At 44.2% G+C, this 22500-nt stretch overlaps 1 protein-coding gene across 1 annotated transcript in view; it reads right to left on the reverse strand.

Moving 5' to 3' along the window:
• LOC113006687 (cadherin-2-like) overlaps positions 1 to 22500 on the reverse strand; it is a 101832-nt gene that overhangs the window by 26180 nt on the left and 53152 nt on the right. The window contains exons 5-11 of the mRNA XM_026142789.1: positions 16894 to 17049; positions 8840 to 8984; positions 8545 to 8717; positions 6453 to 6590; positions 5888 to 6073; positions 5352 to 5605; positions 2259 to 2401 (exon numbers count right to left, since the gene is read on the reverse strand). Coding sequence (XP_025998574.1) covers positions 2259 to 2401; positions 5352 to 5605; positions 5888 to 6073; positions 6453 to 6590; positions 8545 to 8717; positions 8840 to 8984; positions 16894 to 17049 — 1195 coding nt within the window. The remainder of the gene's footprint in view (positions 1 to 2258; positions 2402 to 5351; positions 5606 to 5887; positions 6074 to 6452; positions 6591 to 8544; positions 8718 to 8839; positions 8985 to 16893; positions 17050 to 22500) is intronic.

Genomic DNA, 22500 nt, shown 5'->3' on the forward strand with positions numbered 1-22500 from the left:
CACCAACACTGCAGACTGCAGCACAAGCTTGTGTGTTTGTCTCTGTGTTTGGGCTTTTTGTGCATGTGTGTGTGTGTGTGTGTGTGTGTGCGTGTGTGTGTGTGTGTGTGTGTGTGTGTGTGTGTGTGCGTGTGTGTGTGTGTGCGTGTGTGTGCGTGTGTGTGTGTGTGTGTGTGTGTGTGTGTGTGCGTGTGTGTGTGTGTGCGTGTGTGTGTGCGTGTGTGTGTGTGTGCGTGTGTGCGTGTGTGTGTGTGTGCGTGTGTGTGCGTGTGCGTGTGTGTGCGTGTGTGTGTGTGTGTGTGTGTGTGCGTGTGTGTGTGTGTGCGTGTGTGTGTGTGTGTGTGTGTGTGTGTGTGTGTGTGTGTGTGTGTGTGTGTGTGTGTGTGTGTGTGCGTGTGTGTGTGTGTGTGTGTGCGTGTGTGTGTGTGTGTGAGACAAGGGCAGAGAAAGTGCTAAGACAGTCAGTTAGCAGGAAGCTGGAGCACAGCGGCTTCTCTGTGCAGAGGGGTCTATGGTGGACTGCATGGACTGAGCTGCTGCTGAATGACATTCCCCTTCAACAATTTCCCACTTTGAACAGAGAATCCTCTTTTCTCTCTTTTCTGTGGCTATAAAGAACAACTGTGATCAGAAACAAAAGGGAGACTTTGGAAATCGTGCACTAAATAGGCAGGAAAACATCTCCATTAGTAATCAATGAGAGTCCTGTGTCCACAAGACCGTCTGTGTAGTCCTACAAGAGGTGAAGCATAATTGAATAAAGATGGAACAATCTGTTGCTCACAGGGGAAGATGTGTGTCCACCGCAGGACAAGGCCGAACTCTGTAAACCACGGGCAGCATGCTGAAGCAGTTTCACAGGCTCTGTATGTGACTGGGCATCCTGCTGGCCTGATGTTTGAGAAACAGTAACTATGATGAATCAAATACAAGATTACTTCAGCAAGAAGTGCCAAAACACGCGGTCTGTCCCTCAAGTGGCTTTAAAAGTGAATCAGTCCCCGCGTGAAACTAGCCAACTTTACAGCAGAAATAAACCTGTTTGTAGCCTGGGTTTGAATTTCCTCCATAAAACTGTGCTCTTCTAATAAATAGTGCACCTGACCATATTAAAGTTTATTCTTCGACGTATTCATTCGGTTCGTGACAGATGAGTGCAGCTGATTTTCATGCTCTTTAACCTGTTGGCTAATCTGCTGATGCCCAGCTGCAGCCATCTGTGCCTATGTAGCAGTAGCTGGTGTTAGTCCAGTGAATCCACTGCCCTGTGCATAGACAACAGTTGCCCACAGTTCACCTGAAGAAACAGCTTCAGCTGCTTACACTAATTAGTGAGTATCCTCGTCACTGGGATGTACCCATGCAGCCTACTGAGGTCTTCCTCCATCTGGGAGAAATGTATATTCCCTGACCTGCTGGGAAAAACCGCCTCTGAGTACTGTGGTCGCTGTCACGTCGTTTGCATGGAACATCTGATTTATTCCCAAACACTCGCCAACTCTTCCCTGAGAGGTAACTGTGAACAGAAGCTGTGTGAACCAAATTCAAACCATTTTCACTCTGAACTTGAACATTTTTCATCTTTGGTTTTTGTGTTGCACCTTTCCCAGGAGTGTGTAGCAGTTAGTGAATGTTTGGACACAAACATGCAAACTTCATGCAAACTAGATGCAAACTGCAGGCAACCAGAGCAATCATAAAGTTTTTGATGCAGCGCCCTCTTTGCAACCAAGTTTGCTTAAAAAGTGGGTCCTAGCTCTGGCATCAGTCTTTGTGACTGCTCCGACTACACCATCGAGGAACATAGCGTGCACTTCCTACATACTCAGTAGTGGGAACACTGGTTTTGGGGGGTTTGAGTGTGACAGACTTGTGCTACCGACTGTAGTTATCAAGATAAGGAAGATGGAAGCCTTTTTATACTAGCAGGTTAGTTATATTAGTGGTTTAACCACTGTAATGTTCTCCAGCAGTTATTTATTTTACACAATTCAACAAAACCATGTCATCAGTGATGCCAAAAACCTGCTATGTTAACAGTTTGTATCGTTAGCTTTGTTACTTAAATATCAAACAGCAGCTCGTGGCTGTTTCCATGTAGCACTTCCTGCACCAGGAGCTGCACTGTGACACTGACTCCACAGTGAAGCAGCACTAGTGCAGTTAATGAAAGAGCACTGAGGCACAGTGAACACAATCCACCTCTGTATGTGGGGGATGGGTTGCTGCCGGACAGCAGCGCAGCCTGTGTGTCTCACCGTTATCAGATGCCATGAAGGTAACGTTGTAGTGGTTGTTCTTGATATATGGAGACTCTCGGTCAAGAATGGCGATGGTGGAAATCTGTCCGTTAGCCGGGTTAATCTCCAGCCAGTTGGCAGGGTCATACATCTTGGAGTACCTGTGTTCGGTGAGAGAGAGCCAGCATGAGAAGCCACCACAGAGAGGCCTCTTTATCTGCTTCCCTGGCTGCACGCCGAGCAGCCACTGGGAGCTGATGTATGGGGACTGCGGCACGCTCTCTCAAGGCAGCCACAACTCATTCATTTACTCTCAGGGATGAATTCAAACGTTAACTCTCTTAAAAACGATAAAGAACGACTGTTAGTGAAAGAATGCTATATTTACTGGAACTGGAAACAACCAAGGAGAGACCAATAAAAGCTCTGCAACTTCCTGCAAATTGTTGATGAAATGAATTCATGTAAGAGACTCGAGTCATGCATCTGCATTGCTGTTAGCATAAAGTCATCTTTCAAACACTGCACATGGATCAAACGGCACAGCTTCAACAAATGAAAACAGGTCAGCCAAAAAGTCACCGTGAAGCAGGCATGAAAGGGAACACGATCCATTTGGTATGTTCGTAACTGGCGAGATAAAACGGAGAGCAGCACAGATGACTAATCGAGGAGCACGCGCACAACAGAGAGCAACAAAAGCAAAAACGTTCTGCTGGGCCACTCCACACACAACTCGCTGTGTGTGCGTGTTTTTGTGAGCACAGTGTGCGTCCACTATTGGCTGTTGCTAGGCTACAAAGACTTCAGCACTACATTTAGAAACAAATAGTGGGATGTAAAAGAAAGAAGGATCGGGACAAAAGCATCAGTCCTGCAGGCTTTCTGCTGTGCTGAGCGTTTGGATGAGTGCTGCAGCATCTGAAACCTGCATCTGCACTCATAACAAAATCTAGCTTTTATATGAAAACGGGGACTGCAAAGTGGCCTGAGATGGAAGATGCAAGTCTCTTAATGCGTTTAAAATGAAACCTGACCAGCAGAAGAAAATGAAAACTGTCACAGAGGAGGAGCGGCTGCTCACGCCGACAATGGTCACATTCCTAATGCCTCACAAACCTCATGCTGAGACAGTAACATAACGTCTGTCATGTGGAAACTCAGAGTTGTTGCTCGCTGAGCGCTACGCTGGCTGGTGCGCGTCACTGAGCAAGAGCTGTTTCACAAAAGCTGTTAAAGTTGGTAAATCTTCACACAGTGTTCAACCTATAATTCTGAAATCTGCATCATCAAATTACCTCAGAGGTTTTGATTTCACACACAAAAACCACGTTTTCATATCTGTGTGGGGACACGATGCTTTCTCTCCAAATGAACGCCTACGCCGAACCACAGCCTGACCCTGACACTACAACTAGGCCTTCAAACTGACGGGACGGCATGTTGTCCCACAAAGATATGCAAACACAGACACGCGTGTGCGAGGTCGAGATGATGGCTGTGCTTGGACTCTGGATGTATTTACAAGTAAAATGATTACTGAGGAAGAAGGCTAGAAGCAGGGCTGCACCTCCTTTGTTCTCTCACATGAACACGCCCTCCACGTCTCTGCGACGACTATGCGAGCAGCAGCAGAGCAAACAGCAGCACAGACGTGCTGATTCAGTCTACGATTGTGTCCAACTGGAAACGTTCCATGAATTGTGCACATTTTATAAATTCTCAGTTTCACACGAGACGCACTCGACGAATCTTCTCTAAAACAAGGTGAAGAATGAGCGCGTCAGGTTCTGCTTTAATCTCACTACGGCACGCCATCGACATGCAGACGTGCACTGAATAAATGTAGAAGAATAGGTAAATGTTGGAGTCGCTGATTATTCTAATAGATGTGAGACTAATTTAAATAGTGAAAAGGCTCCACATATTTAAATGTTCTTCTTATCAAAATGCATTGACGCATACATTCACGTCTCTACTCAAACCCGCTCAACAGTTTATTGTTGCATTACAAACTGTAATTATATATTGAAGGATTGTTTTAGTGCTGTAGTTCAATTCAATTCAATTCAATTCAATTCAATTCAATTTTATTTATATAGCGCCAAATCACAACAAAAGTCGCCTCAAGGCGCTTCATAGATACAGAGAAAAACCCAACAATCATATGACCCCCTATGAGCAAGCACTTTGGCGACAGTGGGAAGGAAAAACTCCCTTTTAACAGGAAGAAACCTCCGGCAGAACCAGGCTCAGGGAGGGGCGGCCATCTGCTGCGACCGGTTGGGGTAAGAGAAGGAAGACAGGATAAAGACATGCTGTGGAAGAGAGACAGAGGTTAATAACAGATATGATTCAATGCAGAGAGGTCTATTAATACATAGTGAGTGAGAAAGGTGACTGGAAAGGAAAAACTCAATGCATCATGGGAATCCCCCGGCAGCCTACATCTATTGCAGCATAACAAAGGGAGGATTCAGGGTCACCTGGTCCAGCCCTAACTATATGCTTTAGAAAAAAGGAAAGTTTTAAGCCTAATCTTAAAAGTAGAGATAGTGTCTGTCTCCCGAATCCAAACTGGAAGCTGGTTCCACAGAAGAGGGGCCTGAAAACTGAAGGCTCTCCCTCCCATTCTACTTTTAAATACTCTAGGAACAACAAGTAGGCCTGCAGTGTGAGAGCGAAGTGCTCTAATAGGGTGATATGGTACTACAAGGTCATTAAGATAAGATGGGGCCTGATTATTTAAGACCTTGTATGTGAGGAGCAGCATTTTGAATTCTGGATTTAACAGGAAGCCAAAACAGGAGAAATCTGCTCTCTCTTTCTAGTCCCTGTCAGGACTCTTGCTGCAGCATTTTGGATTAGCTGAAGGCTTTTCAGTGAGTTTTTTGGACATCCTGATAATAATGAATTACAGTCGTCCAGCCTGGAAGTAATAAATGCATGAACTAGTTTTTCCGCGTCACTCTGAGACAGGATATTTCTAACTTTAGAGATGTTGCACAAATGGAAGAAAGCAGTCTTACATATTTGTTTAATATGTGCGTTGAAGTTCGACCTCACTGGCACAAATGAAAGGTTTCTGAAGAGCTTCCAGGAGTTTCTGACCTGATAGTTTGTCTCATGTAGCGGTCGGGGTCCTGCGCAGTGAAAGTGGTGAGCATGGACCCGGCCGACAGACCCTCCTCCAGTCGCATGGATTTCGGGTTTGGGCGAAACTCCGGGCTCTCGTTCAGATCCAGGATTCGAACAGAGACGGTTGCCGTGGACTGACGAGGCAAGTGGATGCCGCGGACCAGCGTGACCTCGTTCTCCGCTTCCACAGTCAGCATGAAGGAACGGGTGCTCTCGTAATCTATGGGCTGCACAGACAAAGCGAAGGACGACAATGATGCCCGACGTCAAGGACATTCAGCACGTGCAACCTTAAGCATCATCTCATCGTGTTTCTCTGGAACATGTCAGACAGTATAAACATCGCGATCACAGGGATCTTCTGCTCTCTGGATGTTACAAACCGACCACACTGAGAGTCGAGCACAGCTGCTGCTTTTAGATCGCTCTGTGAGAACATTACTCGCCAGGCAAGTCTCGAGAGTTAGCGTTTTATTCTCGTGTGCATGTTGTGCACATCCAAACCTCACCTTGACCACGGTGAGGAGGCCCTCGTTGGTGGTGGGGTCAGTGGGGATGGAGAAGCGTCCCGTGGGGTCCCCGGCGATGATGCGGTACACGGCGCTCCAGGCCGGAGTGTGAGGCTGGTCTTTGTCGGTCACGGTCAGGTTAGCCACGATCACGTTCACCCTGTTCTCGTGAACCTCTCCGAAGAACTGAAAGAGCAGAGACTGGATGACTCCACACTACACAAAGCTGTGGTGAACATCACAAACAAACAATGCTTCGCCACTGCAAACAGTTCCCTGTCACGCAGAGCCGAGCGCAGTATATCTGAGAATAAAGAGCACATCTCCACAAACACTGCTCCTTCCTGTCCAGCCTGTTCAGCTTTACTGAGGAGGATAAACATATTGGATGTTTCATTGGCTTTCCACTCCTCCACCATCTGCCTGCTGCCAATAAAAGCTCAGAGAGCTTTAGTGTCGTTCAGACGACGCTGCCTCGCCCGTTTGCTGATGCAGAGCTAGCACGCTGTGTGTGTGTGTGTGTGTGTGTGTGTGTGTGTGTGTGTGTGTGTGTGTGTGCACCTACTGTCTCTGTGGTGAACTCTGGAGCATTGTCATTGACATCAGTGATCCTGATGACGGTGGTGGCAGTGTTGGAAAGGCCGTAGGTGGGATTCCCCTCCATGTCCGTGGCCTGGATGATCAGGGTGTACTGCGTGACTTTCTGGAATCACAGAACAGAAAGCGTCACTTATTCTGCAGACTGAAGTGTCCCGCTGCGCATTGTATGACTTGGAAATAAATCTAATTAAAACCGTTTGACAAGGGGACTGTCATTTTGTCTAATCACCATTACAGCTGATGATTTAGTCAGTGCTACTTAAAAATAATGTTCCGAGACATGATGAGTGGTTCACACTCCGTGCTAATGTAAGACCGTTTCTGCTTTCCACAATCATCCCATTTTAGGGCAGCCCACTGCTGATCCTTTTTCTAAGACTGATTGCTAATGCACGTCAGGCCTTAATTACAGAAGCCGCTGCTCTATGACAACACTGTGACTGAGCTGCAGACCACCTGACAGAGACGATGTTTAGACATTTAAAAAGCATAAAGTGTAAAAAGTGATGGAGACTTTTAAGCTGCTGAGATCTTCACATGTACACTTCATTCGACCTCATCATGGCTTGTTGACCTTGTTTACTTCATCTGCCATTTTCTTCTTTGTGCAAAGTTGGATTTTTCTGCTATTTTTCAGGCTTTTAAAATCTTCGGTCGTTGTTTACGGCACATTTTCCCTTTTCTGTGATGATGCTTTTATTCTGTTTTTAATTGCTCTCTATTATTACGCTGTCTGTGTTATCTCATTATCAGCTCGTCAGTCACCTATGAAAGAGCAACCTGCACCAAAGCTGCCACACAAATAAAGTTTGGTTGATTGACTGTGGACAAAAGACGAGTGCAGATTACTTTGTCAGTTACTGCAGGCTTTTTTGTACTATAATAGCAGCTGCAGCTTTAGCGCTGATTGATGAATCCCCCGTGTGCCCAGATTCAGTTTGCCCTCCAGTTAAACTATTAGTTTTGCTTCTTATATCAAACGTGCAGATTTTGCAACTATGACTTTTAGCTACGATGGAACTACGATTCAAGATTTTATCACATCCAGACTGTTTCTGCTCCACGTTGGACTCAGTGAGGCACGAACATCACAAGAATTAGAGCTGGTTGGAGACGCAGCTGCGACCCTGCCTGGCTTCCTTACACCGGCTCCCAGAGCAGTTCACTGTTTGTGGGGCTTCCTTCTGAAATGCCTCCATTAGCTTATCGTGCTACATTTTATACATGTGTGTCATTTCAGCACTTTTCATGTTTGCATTTAGATGTTTGCTCCTCATTGTTGCATCTGAAGGTGCAGCTGCTGTGATTTGGTTGCACTGACGATGACGGCTTCTGGTTCCAGATCATAGCTGTTGCAGCTTTTTGCCCCGTGCAGCTTGATTAGGTCAGAAGCTTCAGTTTAAAGTTCCAGTTGCAGCTCGGAAACACTGGAACAGCCTCCCCAGCAGTCACATCACAGAGAAAAACAGACCTCTGCTTCTTCTTTTGGAAACTTTTTGTTAACAACAATGTTTCAAATGCGACACAAAAATATATAATAAATATATAACAGAAATATATACTCCACAACATGATAGAGCAAAAAAATGGTGTGAATTTGTTATAAGGGTTAATAAATGTCTCAGTTCCAAAAAATCTGAATTTTCTGGTTATGTTGCGATGGGTTGGGTCTTACAGGGTTAATAACTAATATCAGTGACGGTGGGTGCTACAGATAGAGGTATCTCAGCCATGCAGGTCTGGCTGTTGATAACTCAGCTCACCTGCTTTTATAAGGTAAACAGGGTTAATCTGACCTGCGAGTCACAGACGAGCTAAAATACAGCGCTGAGTGAGAACAGTAGGTACCTCTAAAAACAGGCTTCATCAGTGACTATTAATGCTGGCGTGCAGATAGCACGGCCTCAGACAGATGGGATTCAGCTCTACTGACGTAAGACTTTAAAAAGCTGTCTTTATGCTGCAGGCTGGACACACACTCTCAGGCCGAGACGCAGCTGCTCCATATGGATTCAGATATGAGCGTTAGAAAATGTCCACATTTAACACACACACACCTCCCGATCAAGGCCTGCCGCCACAGTGATGATGTCACCAGTCTTGTTGTTAATGGTAAACATGTTGGAGGAGGGGCTCTGGGGATTCTGGGAAAGGATTTTATATCTCAGCATCCCGTTGGCAGTTTTTGGATCATCCTTGTCCACTGCTGTCACCGTCATCACGAAGGATCCTGCAGGGAAGCACACAGCAAGTCAGCACACATATGCCAGGGAAGGAATGATGTAATCCAAAGGTTGTGTGTGTGTGTGTGTGTGTGTGTGTGTGTGCGTGCGTGTGTGTGTGTGTTGGTACCAGGCTTGGATCCCTCGGGCACGGAGCCATTAAAGATGCTGTGAGTGAACTCTGGTCTGTTGTCGTTCTGGTCGATGACATTAATGACGATGTCGATGGGGTTCTCCACCTGATTCCCATTCAGGTCCACTGCGTGGGCTCGCAACTATACACAGACACACAAACATGCACACACAACTTTTATTACAGACAGGTGAAGACGGTAATAAACTGCTTCCTTCCACTGAGACTAATTACGAGGGTTTAGTCCTCTGAGAGACCTCAGGAGATAAACGAAACAGCCCACAAGGTTAAAGGAAGCACAAGTGCACGTATAGCATGGAGCTGAGCTAACAAATGGATCTCAGGCCCCTGTGAGTCACTTTATGAACAAAGAGCTCACACGCAGTTTAGATTGAATGCTGTTACCGTGCAATCTTATATCAGTTTTATCTTGCAGGGGCTAAAAAGTACAACTGTGTCGCCGAGAGGTCGAACGATTTGCCAACAATCTGACAAAACTGGTGAAAACTGCTAAACTAGAAAATGTTAAATAAGATTGCAGCAGAGTCGTACACGTGTATGGATGAGGACAAACCCTGCGTGGTGAAGAAAATCCCTTTTATGGCTGCAGAGTAATTCAAGACTGCTGTGCAGGATTTAGACAGACATGTTTCTTTGTTAAAGATCAAGCGAAGACTTCAGGCTCGAACCTTTGAGGATGCAGCACACGCACAAACCCCATAACAAAAAACAGAACCACTAAGGCTAGGTTGTGGTTTGGGCATGCATGGCTGCCAGTGGATATCCCACACCCACAAAAGCAAGCAGCTGAATGAATGCAGAATTATACAGAAGCGTTGTGTTTGTACACATTAATTCAAAGGCATAAAACCTTATTGGAGCACATTTCATTGGTCAGCTGGGCAGTGATCCTAAACAAATGGATAAAACAACCAAAGAGCTTTTAAGGTGGAATAACTTGGCTGAGTCACCTGTTCTCAGTCTGATTAAACTGCAGTCTACCTGCTGTGTGTCACAGCAAAGACGCAAGGAGCCTAATGGGTTTCTATGGACCCCAGACTTCAGGCAACCATAAATCACAAAAGACTTTACACAAAATATGAATTATTATTATATTTATAACAGGAATGGTTGTCCCACGCAGCTCTTTTAACAGTGATTCTGACATTTTGTCACATTGTGACAAATATTTACTGTGTACTTTGGAAAAAAATGTCACAATAACCTGAAAGCAATATTCCAGTCTCAGTGCATCAAACAGTCCCACACTGCTTTTACAGCTAGGGCTGGGCCACCGCTCACGGTAATACCGGTATAATGCTGGGCAACGATAAGAAAGTGAAATATCATGATAGAATATGGGTAAAACGTGCCTTTGTTTTCATACGCACACGGCAGAAAAATCATGGCAGCGACGCAGAATGATGAGGGCGAGAGCGGATCGTTGAATGAAACCATGAACCAGAACTGGTTTGTAAAAATGCTGCAGCTTCACTGGTGTGGAACTGGTTTAGCTTCGTCCATCAGATACACAACAAAGCACTATTTTTGGTAGCGCATGCTAGCGGGCCGTCGTTATTACCGTGTTGTTTGGAAAATACGGCACACTTAAAATCAATCCTTTGATTTTTCTGAAAGTCGACAGAGCCCCTTATAATCCCGTGTGCCTTATGTATGAACTCTGGTTGTGTTTACTGACCTCGAAGCGATTTTATGTGCACGGCGCTCGAAAATCTGTCAAATGTTTCAGTACGACTTTGCTAAGCTACGAAGCCGCACCGCTTGATGGATTGTTGGAGCGTTACGGCTGTCGTAGGCGGAGCCTCGTGAACACAACTGGGTAGCTGTCACTGTTTTGTACACCATTAATGTGGAATGGCTCATCTGAATTCAAACTATGATTTTAATAAACTTGACTGTTTATTTTAACTGAAACATGGCTGGGCTCGGATGCACCAGTTGTTCTCACTGAGGCCTCCCCACCAAATTCAAATTTCTCTTTTTCTATTAGAAGTGGTGAGAGAGGTGGTGGGACTGCATCTTTGGCCAACAACACACTCACCTCCAATCACATTTGATTTGATCATTTTACCACTTTTGAATTCCACGCTATTGTTTTCAGCAGCCCTCCAGTTTTATCTGTCACAGTTTATAGACCACCTAAAGACAGCGCTGCTTTCATCAAGGAATTCTCTGAATTTTTAACAAACATACATTCAAAATATAACATGATAATTCTAACCGGTGACTTTAACCTGCACATAGATAATCCTTCTGACCCTGCATCAAAAGAATTCTTAAACATTCTTCACTGTTTGGATTTTATCCAGCACATCACGCAGCCGACTCACAACAGAGGACACACTCTGGACCTGGTCATCACCCATGGGCTGTCCACCAGTGTGTCCTCTGTTGTTGACTTGGCTGTCTCTGACCACTACTGTGTGTTTTTTAACATCACCGGTTTTATTCAGCGGTGCGAACTGTGAGGAGGCGCTATCTAACCTCTGAAGTGGCTGCAAATTTTCCCAGGGTTTTAGACGAATGCCCCCCTGTGATTCTACCTGCACCCTGTGATTTTATTTTTAATCATTTTAACAGCAAACTGAAGAAAAGCCTTGACTCCGTTGCTCCACTCACCACCAAAAAGATTAACGTAAAACATGCATCACCCTGGAGAAACGAAGAAGTCAAAACACTCAAAAGAAAATGCAGGGCAGCAGAAAGGAGATGGAGGAAAAATAAAAATGTAATTAACTATCAAATACTTTGCGAGCAACTTAAAATGTACAATAATACATTAATAATCCCAAGGTCCTCTTTTCCACTATAGATCATTTATTTAACCCTGATTTTAACAGCTCCCAAAGAAGCCCACAGACTCGCTCTGTGAGCAGTTTGCAGACCACTTCAGGGGAAAAGTCAGCGCCATCAGATCTGATATTTTATCCCCTCTTCACTTTATAGATTTTTTGAGGCTGAGCTTTTATACATGATGAATTGCTCTCTTCAGTTGGGTGTCTTCCCTGCTGCCTTTAAAACGGCGGTGGTGAGGCCCCTTCTGAAGAAGAGCAGTTTGGATTGTAATGACTTTAATACAGACCTGTATCCAACTCACCATTTTTAAGTAAAATTTTAGAAAAACGTGTTTTTACTCAGATTAATGACTTTCTGAATGATAGACAGATCCTGGAGATATTCCAGTCTGGATTTAGGGTGAACCACAGCACAGAGACGGCTCTCCTAAAGGTTTTAAATGATCTTAGATGTAACTGGGACGCCCAAAAGCTCTCAGTCCTGGTGCCGCTGGATCTAAGCGCAGCCTTTGATAGAATCGCTGCATTGGCTCCCCGTGTGTTTCAGGATTTTAAAGTTCTTTTATTGGTTTTTAAATGTCTTAATGGTCTTAATGGTCTTCTTATCGCTCACATCTGCTTTTACCATATGAACCCTCGCGGACCCTGAGGTCCTCTGGTACTGGCCTTTTGATTGTCCCTAAAGTCAGGACACATGCTCACACTCGCACTACACTCACACTACACTTACACTGCACTCTCACTACAGTCACACTGCACTCAAACTACACTCAAACTACACTCTCACTACAGTCACACTCGCACTACACTCACACTACACTCGCACTACACTCGCACTACAGTCACACTGCACTCAAACTACACTCGCACTACACTCACACTCGCACTACACTCGCACTACACTCACACTACACTTACACTACTCTCACACCTCACTTACACTATACTCAAACTACATTCACACTACACTCACACTCGCACTACACTTACACTACTCTCACACCTCACTCACACTACACTCGCACTACACTCGCACTACACTTACACTGCACTCTCACTACAGTCACACTCGCACTACACTCACACTACACTCACACTACACTCTCACTACAGTCACACTCGCACTACACTCGCACTACTCTCACACCTCACTCACACTACACTCGCACTACACTCGCACTACACTCGCACTACACTTACACTGCACTCTCACTACAGTCACACTCGCACTACACTCACACTACACTCACACTACACTCTCACTACAGTCACACTCGCACTACACTCGCACTACACTCACACTACACTCACACTGCTCTCACACTACTCTCACACCTCACTTACACTACACTCGCACTACTCTCACACCTCACTCACACTACACTCGCACTACACTTACACTGCACTCTCACTACAGTCACACTCGCACTACACTCACACTATACTCAAACTACACTCACACTACTCTCACACCTCACTTACACTACACTCACACTACTCTCACACCTCACTCACACCTCACTTACACTATACTCAAACTACACTCACACTCGCACTACACTCACACTACACTCGCACTACACTTACACTACTCTCAAACTACACTCACACTCGCACTACACTCACACTACTCTCACACCTCACTTACACTACACTCAAACTACACTCACACTCGCACTACACTCACACTACACTCACACTACTCTCACACCTCACTTACACTACACTCAAACTACACTCACACTCGCACTACACTCACACTACACTCACACTACACTCACACTACACTCACACTACACTCACACTACTCTCACACCTCACTTACACTACACTCAAACTACACTCACACTACACTCACACTACACTTACACTACAGTCACACCTCACTTACACTACACTCAAACTACACTCACACTCGCACTACACTCACACTACACTCACACTACACTCACACTACTCTCACACTACACTTACACTACACTCAAACTACACTCACACTCGCACTACACTCGCACTACACTCACACTACGCTTACACTACACTTACACTACTCTCACACCTCACTTACACTACACTCAAACTACACTCGCACTACACTCACACTCGCACTACATTGGACTACACTCACACTACACTTACACTACAGTCACACCTCACTTACAATACACTGAAACTACACTCACACTACACTCACACTACACTCGCACTACACTCACACTACATTGGACTACACTCACACTACATTGGACTACACTGCAACTACACTCACACTGGCACTACACTGGCACTACACTCACACTGCACTCACACTACAGTCACACTCGCACTCCACTTACACTACACTCACACTACTCTCACACCTCACTTACACTACAGTCAAACTACACTCGCACTACACTCACACTCGCACTACATTGGACTACACTTACACTACGCTCACACTACACTCACACTCGCACTACACTCACACTACTCTCGCACTACACTTACACTACGCTCACACTACACTTACACTACGCTCACACTACACTCACACTCGCACTACACTCACACTACACTCACACTACACTCACACTACAGTCACACTTGCACTACACTCACACTACACTCACACTACGCTCACACTACACTTACACTACGCTCACACTACACTCACACTACACTCGCACTACACTCAAACTACACTCACACTCGCACTACACTCACACTACAGTCACACTTGCACTACACTCACACTACACTCACACTACGCTCACACTACACTTACACTCGCACTACATTGGACTACACTCACACTTGCACTACACTCGTACTACACTTACACTACGCTCACACTACACTCACACTCGCACTACACTCGCACTACACTTACACTACGTTCACACTACACTCACACTCGCACTACATTCGCACTACACTTACACTACGCTTACACTACACTCACACTTGCACTACACTTGCACTACACTCACACTCGCACTACACTCACACTACAGTCACACTTGCACTACACTTACACTACGCTCACACTACACTCACACTACGCTCACACTACACACACACTACACTTACACTGCACTCGTACTACACTTGCACTACATTTACAGTCGCACTACATTGGACTACACTCAAACTACACTCACACTACACTCACACTCGCACTAGACTCGCACTACACTTACACTACGCTCATACTACACTTACACTACACACACACTACACTTACACTGCACTCCCACTACACTCGCACTACACTTCTACACTTACACTCACACTACATTGGACTACAGTCACACCTCACTTACACTACACTCAAACTACAGTCACACTACACTCACACTACACTCGCACTACACTCGCACTACACTTACACTACGCTCACACTACTCTCGCACTACACTCGCACTACACTCACACTACACTCACACCTCACTTACACTACACTCACACTACACTCACACCTCACTTACACTACACTCACACTACACTCGCACTACATCGGACTACACTTACACTCACACTACACTAGCACTACTCTTAATAAGTGATTGTGACCATTTTGTTTTGCTAAACATTTCACCTTTATGAACTGATTTATTTCAGAAATGCATGTACACACACATGCACTTGTGCCTCCAGCCCAGGCTGCACCAACCGCGCTGTGCACAATACAGTTTGTACACCTGTTACATAAATACTCCTTTCCTGGCAATTTTAATGTATTTTGTTTTTTCATCTTGGCAAAACTTTTTGCACCAGTGTGTGAATCATATGGTCCTCTCGAATACCTTAAAGAACAATTAATGAATGAAATAGCTAACAGTGATTATAGCAGAGGCAGCTGTGGTTCAGGAAGCGAGTTGTGCTTGACTGCACATAGCTATTGCAGTTCAAGCGCACTGTGAGTTCAACTAAACCACGGCCCAGACTATCCCTTGAAGCAGGACGGGGTACGTGCACTGTAGCCTAACACAGTCATGACACACGTCAGTGGAATTGGACTTTGGTGATCAGCCATGGTGTGGACCACCTATATACTGAAAGAGGACCCTTAAACTGCTTATTATTCTAATACTGGTCGGTCATGTGCCAAAGACCAAACTGTGCAGAATTTGGAGATGCTCTGGAATGATTACTTTAGAATAACATGTATGCAGCCTAAAGTTTATACCAGCACCTGCAGAAAACATGCTATATGCCATTTGTTGTGTAGTTGAATGCATCTCTGGAGGTTTCAGCATAAAAGCTACAAAACAGTGCTTTGTAATTAATATTAAATAATCTGCTCAAAGATCAAAACCATCAAAGCTAACACAAAACTTTGGAAAAACAACTTTTCAAGGAACATACTCCCACTTTGAAAATCAAACATCTATTTTATTTTTGATGGCCTTAGTTTAAATCAGGCGCATATGTGATGTATTTATTCAGCATAATGTGGTCAAAGATGCTGAATATAGGTATTGATTGGCCCTGATAAGTCATTCCTTTACAGTGCATCTGTATGAGGCTCTCAAAGAGCCAAAGCCTCCCTCATGAATAAACATGCAGGCCAATCCCAGCTCCTAGCTCTGACAACTACATCCAATCACATGAATATTCATCACACAGCTTAAATGCAAATCAACCTGCTGCGACTCCAGATTTCCACTCCCCCGTGTGAGTTGTGTGTGCATTCCTACAGATCAAAAGGTTAGACTCTGCTCTCGGAGCTGTTTGTGACGGTAGCAGATATAGTAAGCAAACACCAAGTGGCTTTTTTAAAGGAATGTCTTCATCATCTCTGCATGAGAGAGAATAAATCCAGGAGAGAGTGACAGCACAGATATAACATGAAAACGCGAGGGACGACACAGAGCAGCGTGCTGACTGGGAGCAGACTCATGCCTCCAGAGGCAGGTCCTAAGTGTTAGGGTTGGTGTTAAACCGCACTTTATGTAATCTAAGGTGAAACTTTTAGTACTTTTAAAGTTACTTAAATAGAAAGAGCCCATCTTTGGCTGGCCACAGAAAACACTTTGAAGAGCACACACTAACGCTATGACATATCTACCATGCAAGAACGCTCAGTGCAACAAGGAAGAAGGAACCGAGACGCAACGCTGCAGACGTTTGTATCGCATATTAACCACAGACCTCGGTTTAACATGCAGCCAGAGGAGCTAACACACCGATCACTAAAGCATTCATCATTTGCTCCGTCTTTGACCTTCGCTGGCACGCCCACAGTCTTACGTGGAAATTGGAGATGTGCTCTCTGTCCAGAGGCTTGGTGACCGACAGCTGGCCTGAGATGGGGTTAATGATGAAGATCCCAGTGGGAGGCTGGTCAGCCCCAGGTCCCGTCACACTGTAGCGCAGCATTCGGTTCTTATCCCGGTCTGAGCGGATCTAAATAACAGATAGAAACACAAAGGGCACAGGAAGTGTTTACTACAGGAAACGCAGAGCCGGGAGAACAGTGGAGGTGGTAAATAACATCAAATCTGCATTAAAAAACAAACTTTCTATGTTGAAGTCGACATTCTTTGTGAGCATCTGCTGCTGTCACAGTATTCTGGGAGCTGCTTCTTTCTGCTGAGCACGACTGCCATCTTTTCTTAAATGTAAGAATATAATGAAACCAAAAGTGGAGCTACGTTGTGAGTTTGACCTGGATGTGTCTTGTGTGTCACGATGACTTTAGGCTTGCACAGGCAACACGCAGCAGGAGCCTGAAGCAGCTCAGGAAAGGAAATGTGGTGAAGCTAAAATAAACTGTGATGTCTGGAGCACCTTCAATATTCTGCACATTGTCCACATCATCACGGCATTAAAGAGCGAGGGGGTGCTGCAAAGATGCTCGACATGCACACACACATGTTTACAAGTCTCAGAACAAGATGAAGACGTCTCCGAATTAATGCATTTATTTGGAGATACTGGGCGGAGCCAGAGGGTAGGCTACGTTTGAAAACACTCAAACAGAAGCAAAGAACAAATGATCCATGTACAAATCAAATTCAGTCTGAAAGGTAAGCTGCCTCTTTCTCCATCTGCACGGCTCATTGTGTGCTAAAGAGCACAGATATCTACCTGCCGGAGCTTTCACAACATGGACTATTTCTTTTTTCCTAAAGTTACATTTAGAAATGGACCAGCACTGACATGTAGTCTTATATTCTGCAAAGGCCACATATAACTGTGCAGCACTGTTATATGTGGCCACACAGCTCCAAACAGTCAGTATGCCAAAGTTGCTGCTCTTAGGTTGAATGTGCATTTGGTAAGAAATAATGTTGAGATTTGGTTGTTTTGCTGTTTGTGTTCTGCTTTGAAATATTAGAACAGACTTACAGTTCTTTACACTTAAAAAAGTAGATTATAGATCCACGTGTCTGGCTCCCTGAGGATCAAACCAGTGTGAGTTTGAGACTCCTGCTGGATAAAATAGTTCTTAGCGAGGCTAAAGCTGCAGCTGCATTTGTCATTCTCTACCTACTTCATCTCTATTACAGCAGTCACAGCTGCATAACTGGTTTCATAATAATTACGTATTATGTGTGGAGGCTGTTTGCTCTGCAAGGCTGCCATTGTTAAAGTAACTAAAGTGATTTATTACATGTGTACTGTGTCAGAAGAAATGTTGCCAAAGGTTTCAAAGGTCATCGGGTTACAGGAAGCACGTCTGATTCATGAGGAACACAGAGAGAGCCTCATGTCTTCCTGCAGCCCACAGAAAGTGTAAGTGTAGAGTTTACATGATGGATGCTGTGTCTCTTACTAAGCTTTGGGAGTTAAAGAAGTGATTCATGAAAAGAATGTAGCTGACTGTAACGTGAAGTCTAACATGTAGAGAAAGCACTGCTCATATCCCGACTAAACCACTGAAACTATCTCTGTTGATCAAAATTAAAAACATATTTTAAATGAAAATTCCTTTAAAAAAGAACCAGGTTTATTTGAATATGAACAATGGTCCACCTCTCCAACCCACGTGTAGCTCCCTGCCTGCACCCTCTGCACAAACACAGCTGAACACAACACTGGTCACTATATTCTTCATTTCCGGTTAATACTTGTACAGCTGCTGTTATTGTGTATATATTTATTTATATTTAGATTTCTTCATACATTCTTATATAGTTCTATATTGTGTATTTTGTTGTACAGTTATTTTATTTTCAACTTTAATTTATATATTTTATCTTATTCTTCCCAGTTAAATTTACCCTTCATTCTAATTTGTGTTGTACAGTTATTTCATTTTTAACCTTAATTTATATTTTATTCCTTCCTAGTTAAATTTACCCTTTTTAATTTTTCATATTTATTTCCTATCTTATTCATAGCCTTTTCCTTTTTTGTTTTCTTTAGGTCACGAGCAGTTGTCCAAGCATTTCACTGCATATCGTACTGTGTATGACTGTGTACGTGACAAATAAAATTTGACTTTGAATTTGAATTTGAATTTGAACCAGCCCGACAGAGCCGAATCCAGCTCCATGTGCTGAAGAACAACGGTTTCTGAAGAATGAAGAAGGCCAGCATCAGAATTCGTTTAGCTTCTATATATTTCTACGTGGACCTTGGTGAGCAAAGTTTTATTTTGTGCTTTGAAGGCACAGATACGACTCATTTTTCACAGCACACTTATCTAACTCAGCAGTAGTAGTATTTTATCATCATATTTGGACTCTTCATAGATGTCATCATTAGTATTGAGTTCATTTTTTATTCATAGGTGCATGTCTGCTCTAAAATTTACTGCATGGTCTTGCTCTGCTGTAAATCTCTGATTGGCTCTGAGGTCACTGGATGTGACCCTTTAAGTGTTTCAGGTTTCCAATCGCACTGAAAAAAAGGGATTGGCCGGCTCTTGGATTTATGTAAGCATCGTGTCTTTAACACAAGTGCCTTGGGCTTTAAAGTTAAGTGTAACTATATAGTGTAGAAACTACATGATATGCAGAGCGGGTAGATTAAATTGTTCATATCATGTTCGAGTGAAGTAAGTCAATAATATAGCAGTGTTAAATCTCGCATGGGATTTCAGTCTCGCGCGCTTTGGGTCGTGGTTTGAGGAAGGCGTCCATCTCAGTCAAGTCGAGCAGCCGCCTCTACTTCTTTTGGTGCTTTCAACACCATCAGGCCGACCCTCCTGGGTGATAAGTTAGCAGCGATGCAGGTGGATGCTTCTCTGGTGTCCTGGATTGTTGATTACCTGACAGGAAGACCACAATATGTACGTCTCCCACAGTGTGTGTCTGACAAGGTGATTAGCAACACAGGGGCACCACAGGGGACTGTCCTCTCCCCCTTCCTCTTCACCCTCTACACCACAGACTTCAGCCACTGCACAGAGACCTGCCATCTTCAGAAGTTTCCTGATGACTCTGCGGTGGTTGGATGCATCAGCAGGGATGATGAGACAGAGTACCGGGCTGTGGTCGACTCCTTTGTCACGTAGTGTGAGCAGAATCATCTGCAGCTCAACGTGGCAAAGACCAAGGAACTGATCGTGGACTTCAGGAAGACCAGGAAACACTTGACCCCTGTTTCAATCCAGGGGGTCAGTGTTGACATTGTGGAGGACTATAAATACCTTGGAGTACACATTGACAATAAACTGGACTGGGCTAAAAACACCACAGCACTTTACAGGAAGGGCCAGAGTCGTCTCTATTTTTTGAGGCGACTGAGGTCCTTCAACATCTGCCGGAAAATGCTGAGGATTTTCTATGAGTCTGTGGTGGCCAGTGCGATCCTCTATGCTGTTGCATGCTGGGGGAGCAGGCTGAGGGTCGCAGATGCCAACAGACTTAATAAACTGATCCGTAAGGCCAGCAATGTTGTGGGGATGGAGCTGGACTCCCTCAAGGTGGTGTCGGAGAGGCGGATGCTGTCCAAGATAAAGACAATGTTGGATAACACCTCCCACCCACTCCATGACATGTTGGTCAGTCACAGGAGCTCGTTCAGTGAGAGACTGAGATTACCGAAAAGCACCACTGAACGACACAGGAAATCATTCCTGCCTGTGGCCATCTCCCTGTACAACGCATCCACTTAACACACTGTTTGCTGCTACAACTACACATGTTTCTTTTCCAACTATTTATTTATAAGTGACTTATGTATGTATGTATGTATATATATGTATATATTGTACTATTCTTAGTTAGCGTATTGTCTGTCTTGTCTTAATGTTGGTTTAAAATGGAGCACTGTAACAAAAAATAATTTCCCCCAGGGATCAATAAAGTATTCTGATTCTGATTCTGATTCTGATTTTGGTTTACTGAAAAAAGGACACTGGGTGGTCGTTATATTAAAAAAGTCTAACTTGTAATTTGAACACAAACATTTTACGTAATTGAATCATGTAGGATCTGTATGAAATTCAACAACTTCATTTGTTCTTGTTGAGATGACCTGATACAATCTAGTAGGAGTGGTTAGTTGCTGGACTCACGAAATTCACAAGACCACACGAGATTTCACACCACAGGAAAATCACTGGAGGCAGACACTACACACCCCGTGCATGCTAGCGCTATTTATTGTGTTTAACCTGTCAAGGACAAAAACGTGGCCTTGAAATCATAGCTTTCCATTTTAGATAAGCCAGGATTGGTGGCGTGGTGGTTCGTGCTGTTGCCTCACAGTAAGCAGGTCCTAGGTTCGAATCCACAATCTGGCACAAATGGATGTTTGTCTCTATGTGAAAGACTGGTGAGCTGTCCAGGGTGTAACCTATCGCTCTGGGGTTACGCCCCTGCAACCAGGCTACAGACAGGAGGACGGTAGTTGTTGTAGATCCCTTCAACTTTTATGTTAACTAGACTTTGCTGAACATTATGTAATATGAAGACAACATGTGGTTTTTAAGTGACCAAGTAGTACTGGGGTAAAAGTTACTGAATAGTGTTGAAATAAAATGACAAAATTATGAAGGATTAAAACAAGAGTTCAACTTACTTCATCTAAACTTGTTTCAATCGCGTTTTCAGAACACAAACACACAGGTTTATTGAATATGAATACGTTGTGTTGATTTAACTCATTTGTTTAAGTTTCTGCCAAAGCAAAACATTTGTGTGCATCCAGTGTCCACTGAATCCAGTAAATCCAACATGGCCTTGTTTCAGGGCACGCTGCAGCATTCGGGGCTGAGAAATGAAGAGAAATGATTTCTTGTTCTGGACCAGTTGAGGTTGACTCACAATCCAGTGATTCCACACAGACTCTTGTTAAAATACTCTGTTTGAGACCAACTTTTACCTTTTAAGACAAAGTGCATGAACATATTTGGTACGTTTGTGAATTAATGGTAAACTTCTCTACGATCCACCTGAAAGCTGATGTTTTTGGGGCTGCTGTGACAGATGGCTGCCATCACAGTCCACACCTCAGCTAATGTCATGTAGTGTCAGTCACTTAACTGAAGCTGCTGCTGCTTTTTGCATATTTAAATGCAATTATGTGAGAAATGTTACAGCTTGCTGCATGGCTGATTGTACGGACTCGAGTGTCCGACTGGCTGCAGCTATGCTGGTGCTGCGTCAGCTGCTTGGTGGCAGACAGGAGTCCGAGGACAGCTGAGCTCATTAGTGAAGCTGAAGTTAAACACAGGATATGAGGCTCATTGAGAGCTAGCTGGTTTATTCTTTAGGTATATCTCACAAAGCTTTTGGAAAATAAAATATTTTCAGAGGATAAACTTGTTAATGTCGATCATGTTCTTGTCTGTGTCCCTCCTCTGGACCACAAACACTAACACTCGTGGGAAACACTGCTCTGAGATGCAGCTGCACATTTATGGCTGCTAACCAAGCAGGCTAGGCTTGGCTGATAGCATCA

The sequence above is a fragment of the Astatotilapia calliptera genome, chromosome 15 (assembly GCF_900246225.1).
Source record: "Astatotilapia calliptera chromosome 15, fAstCal1.2, whole genome shotgun sequence".
Lineage (NCBI taxonomy): Eukaryota > Metazoa > Chordata > Actinopteri > Cichliformes > Cichlidae > Astatotilapia > Astatotilapia calliptera.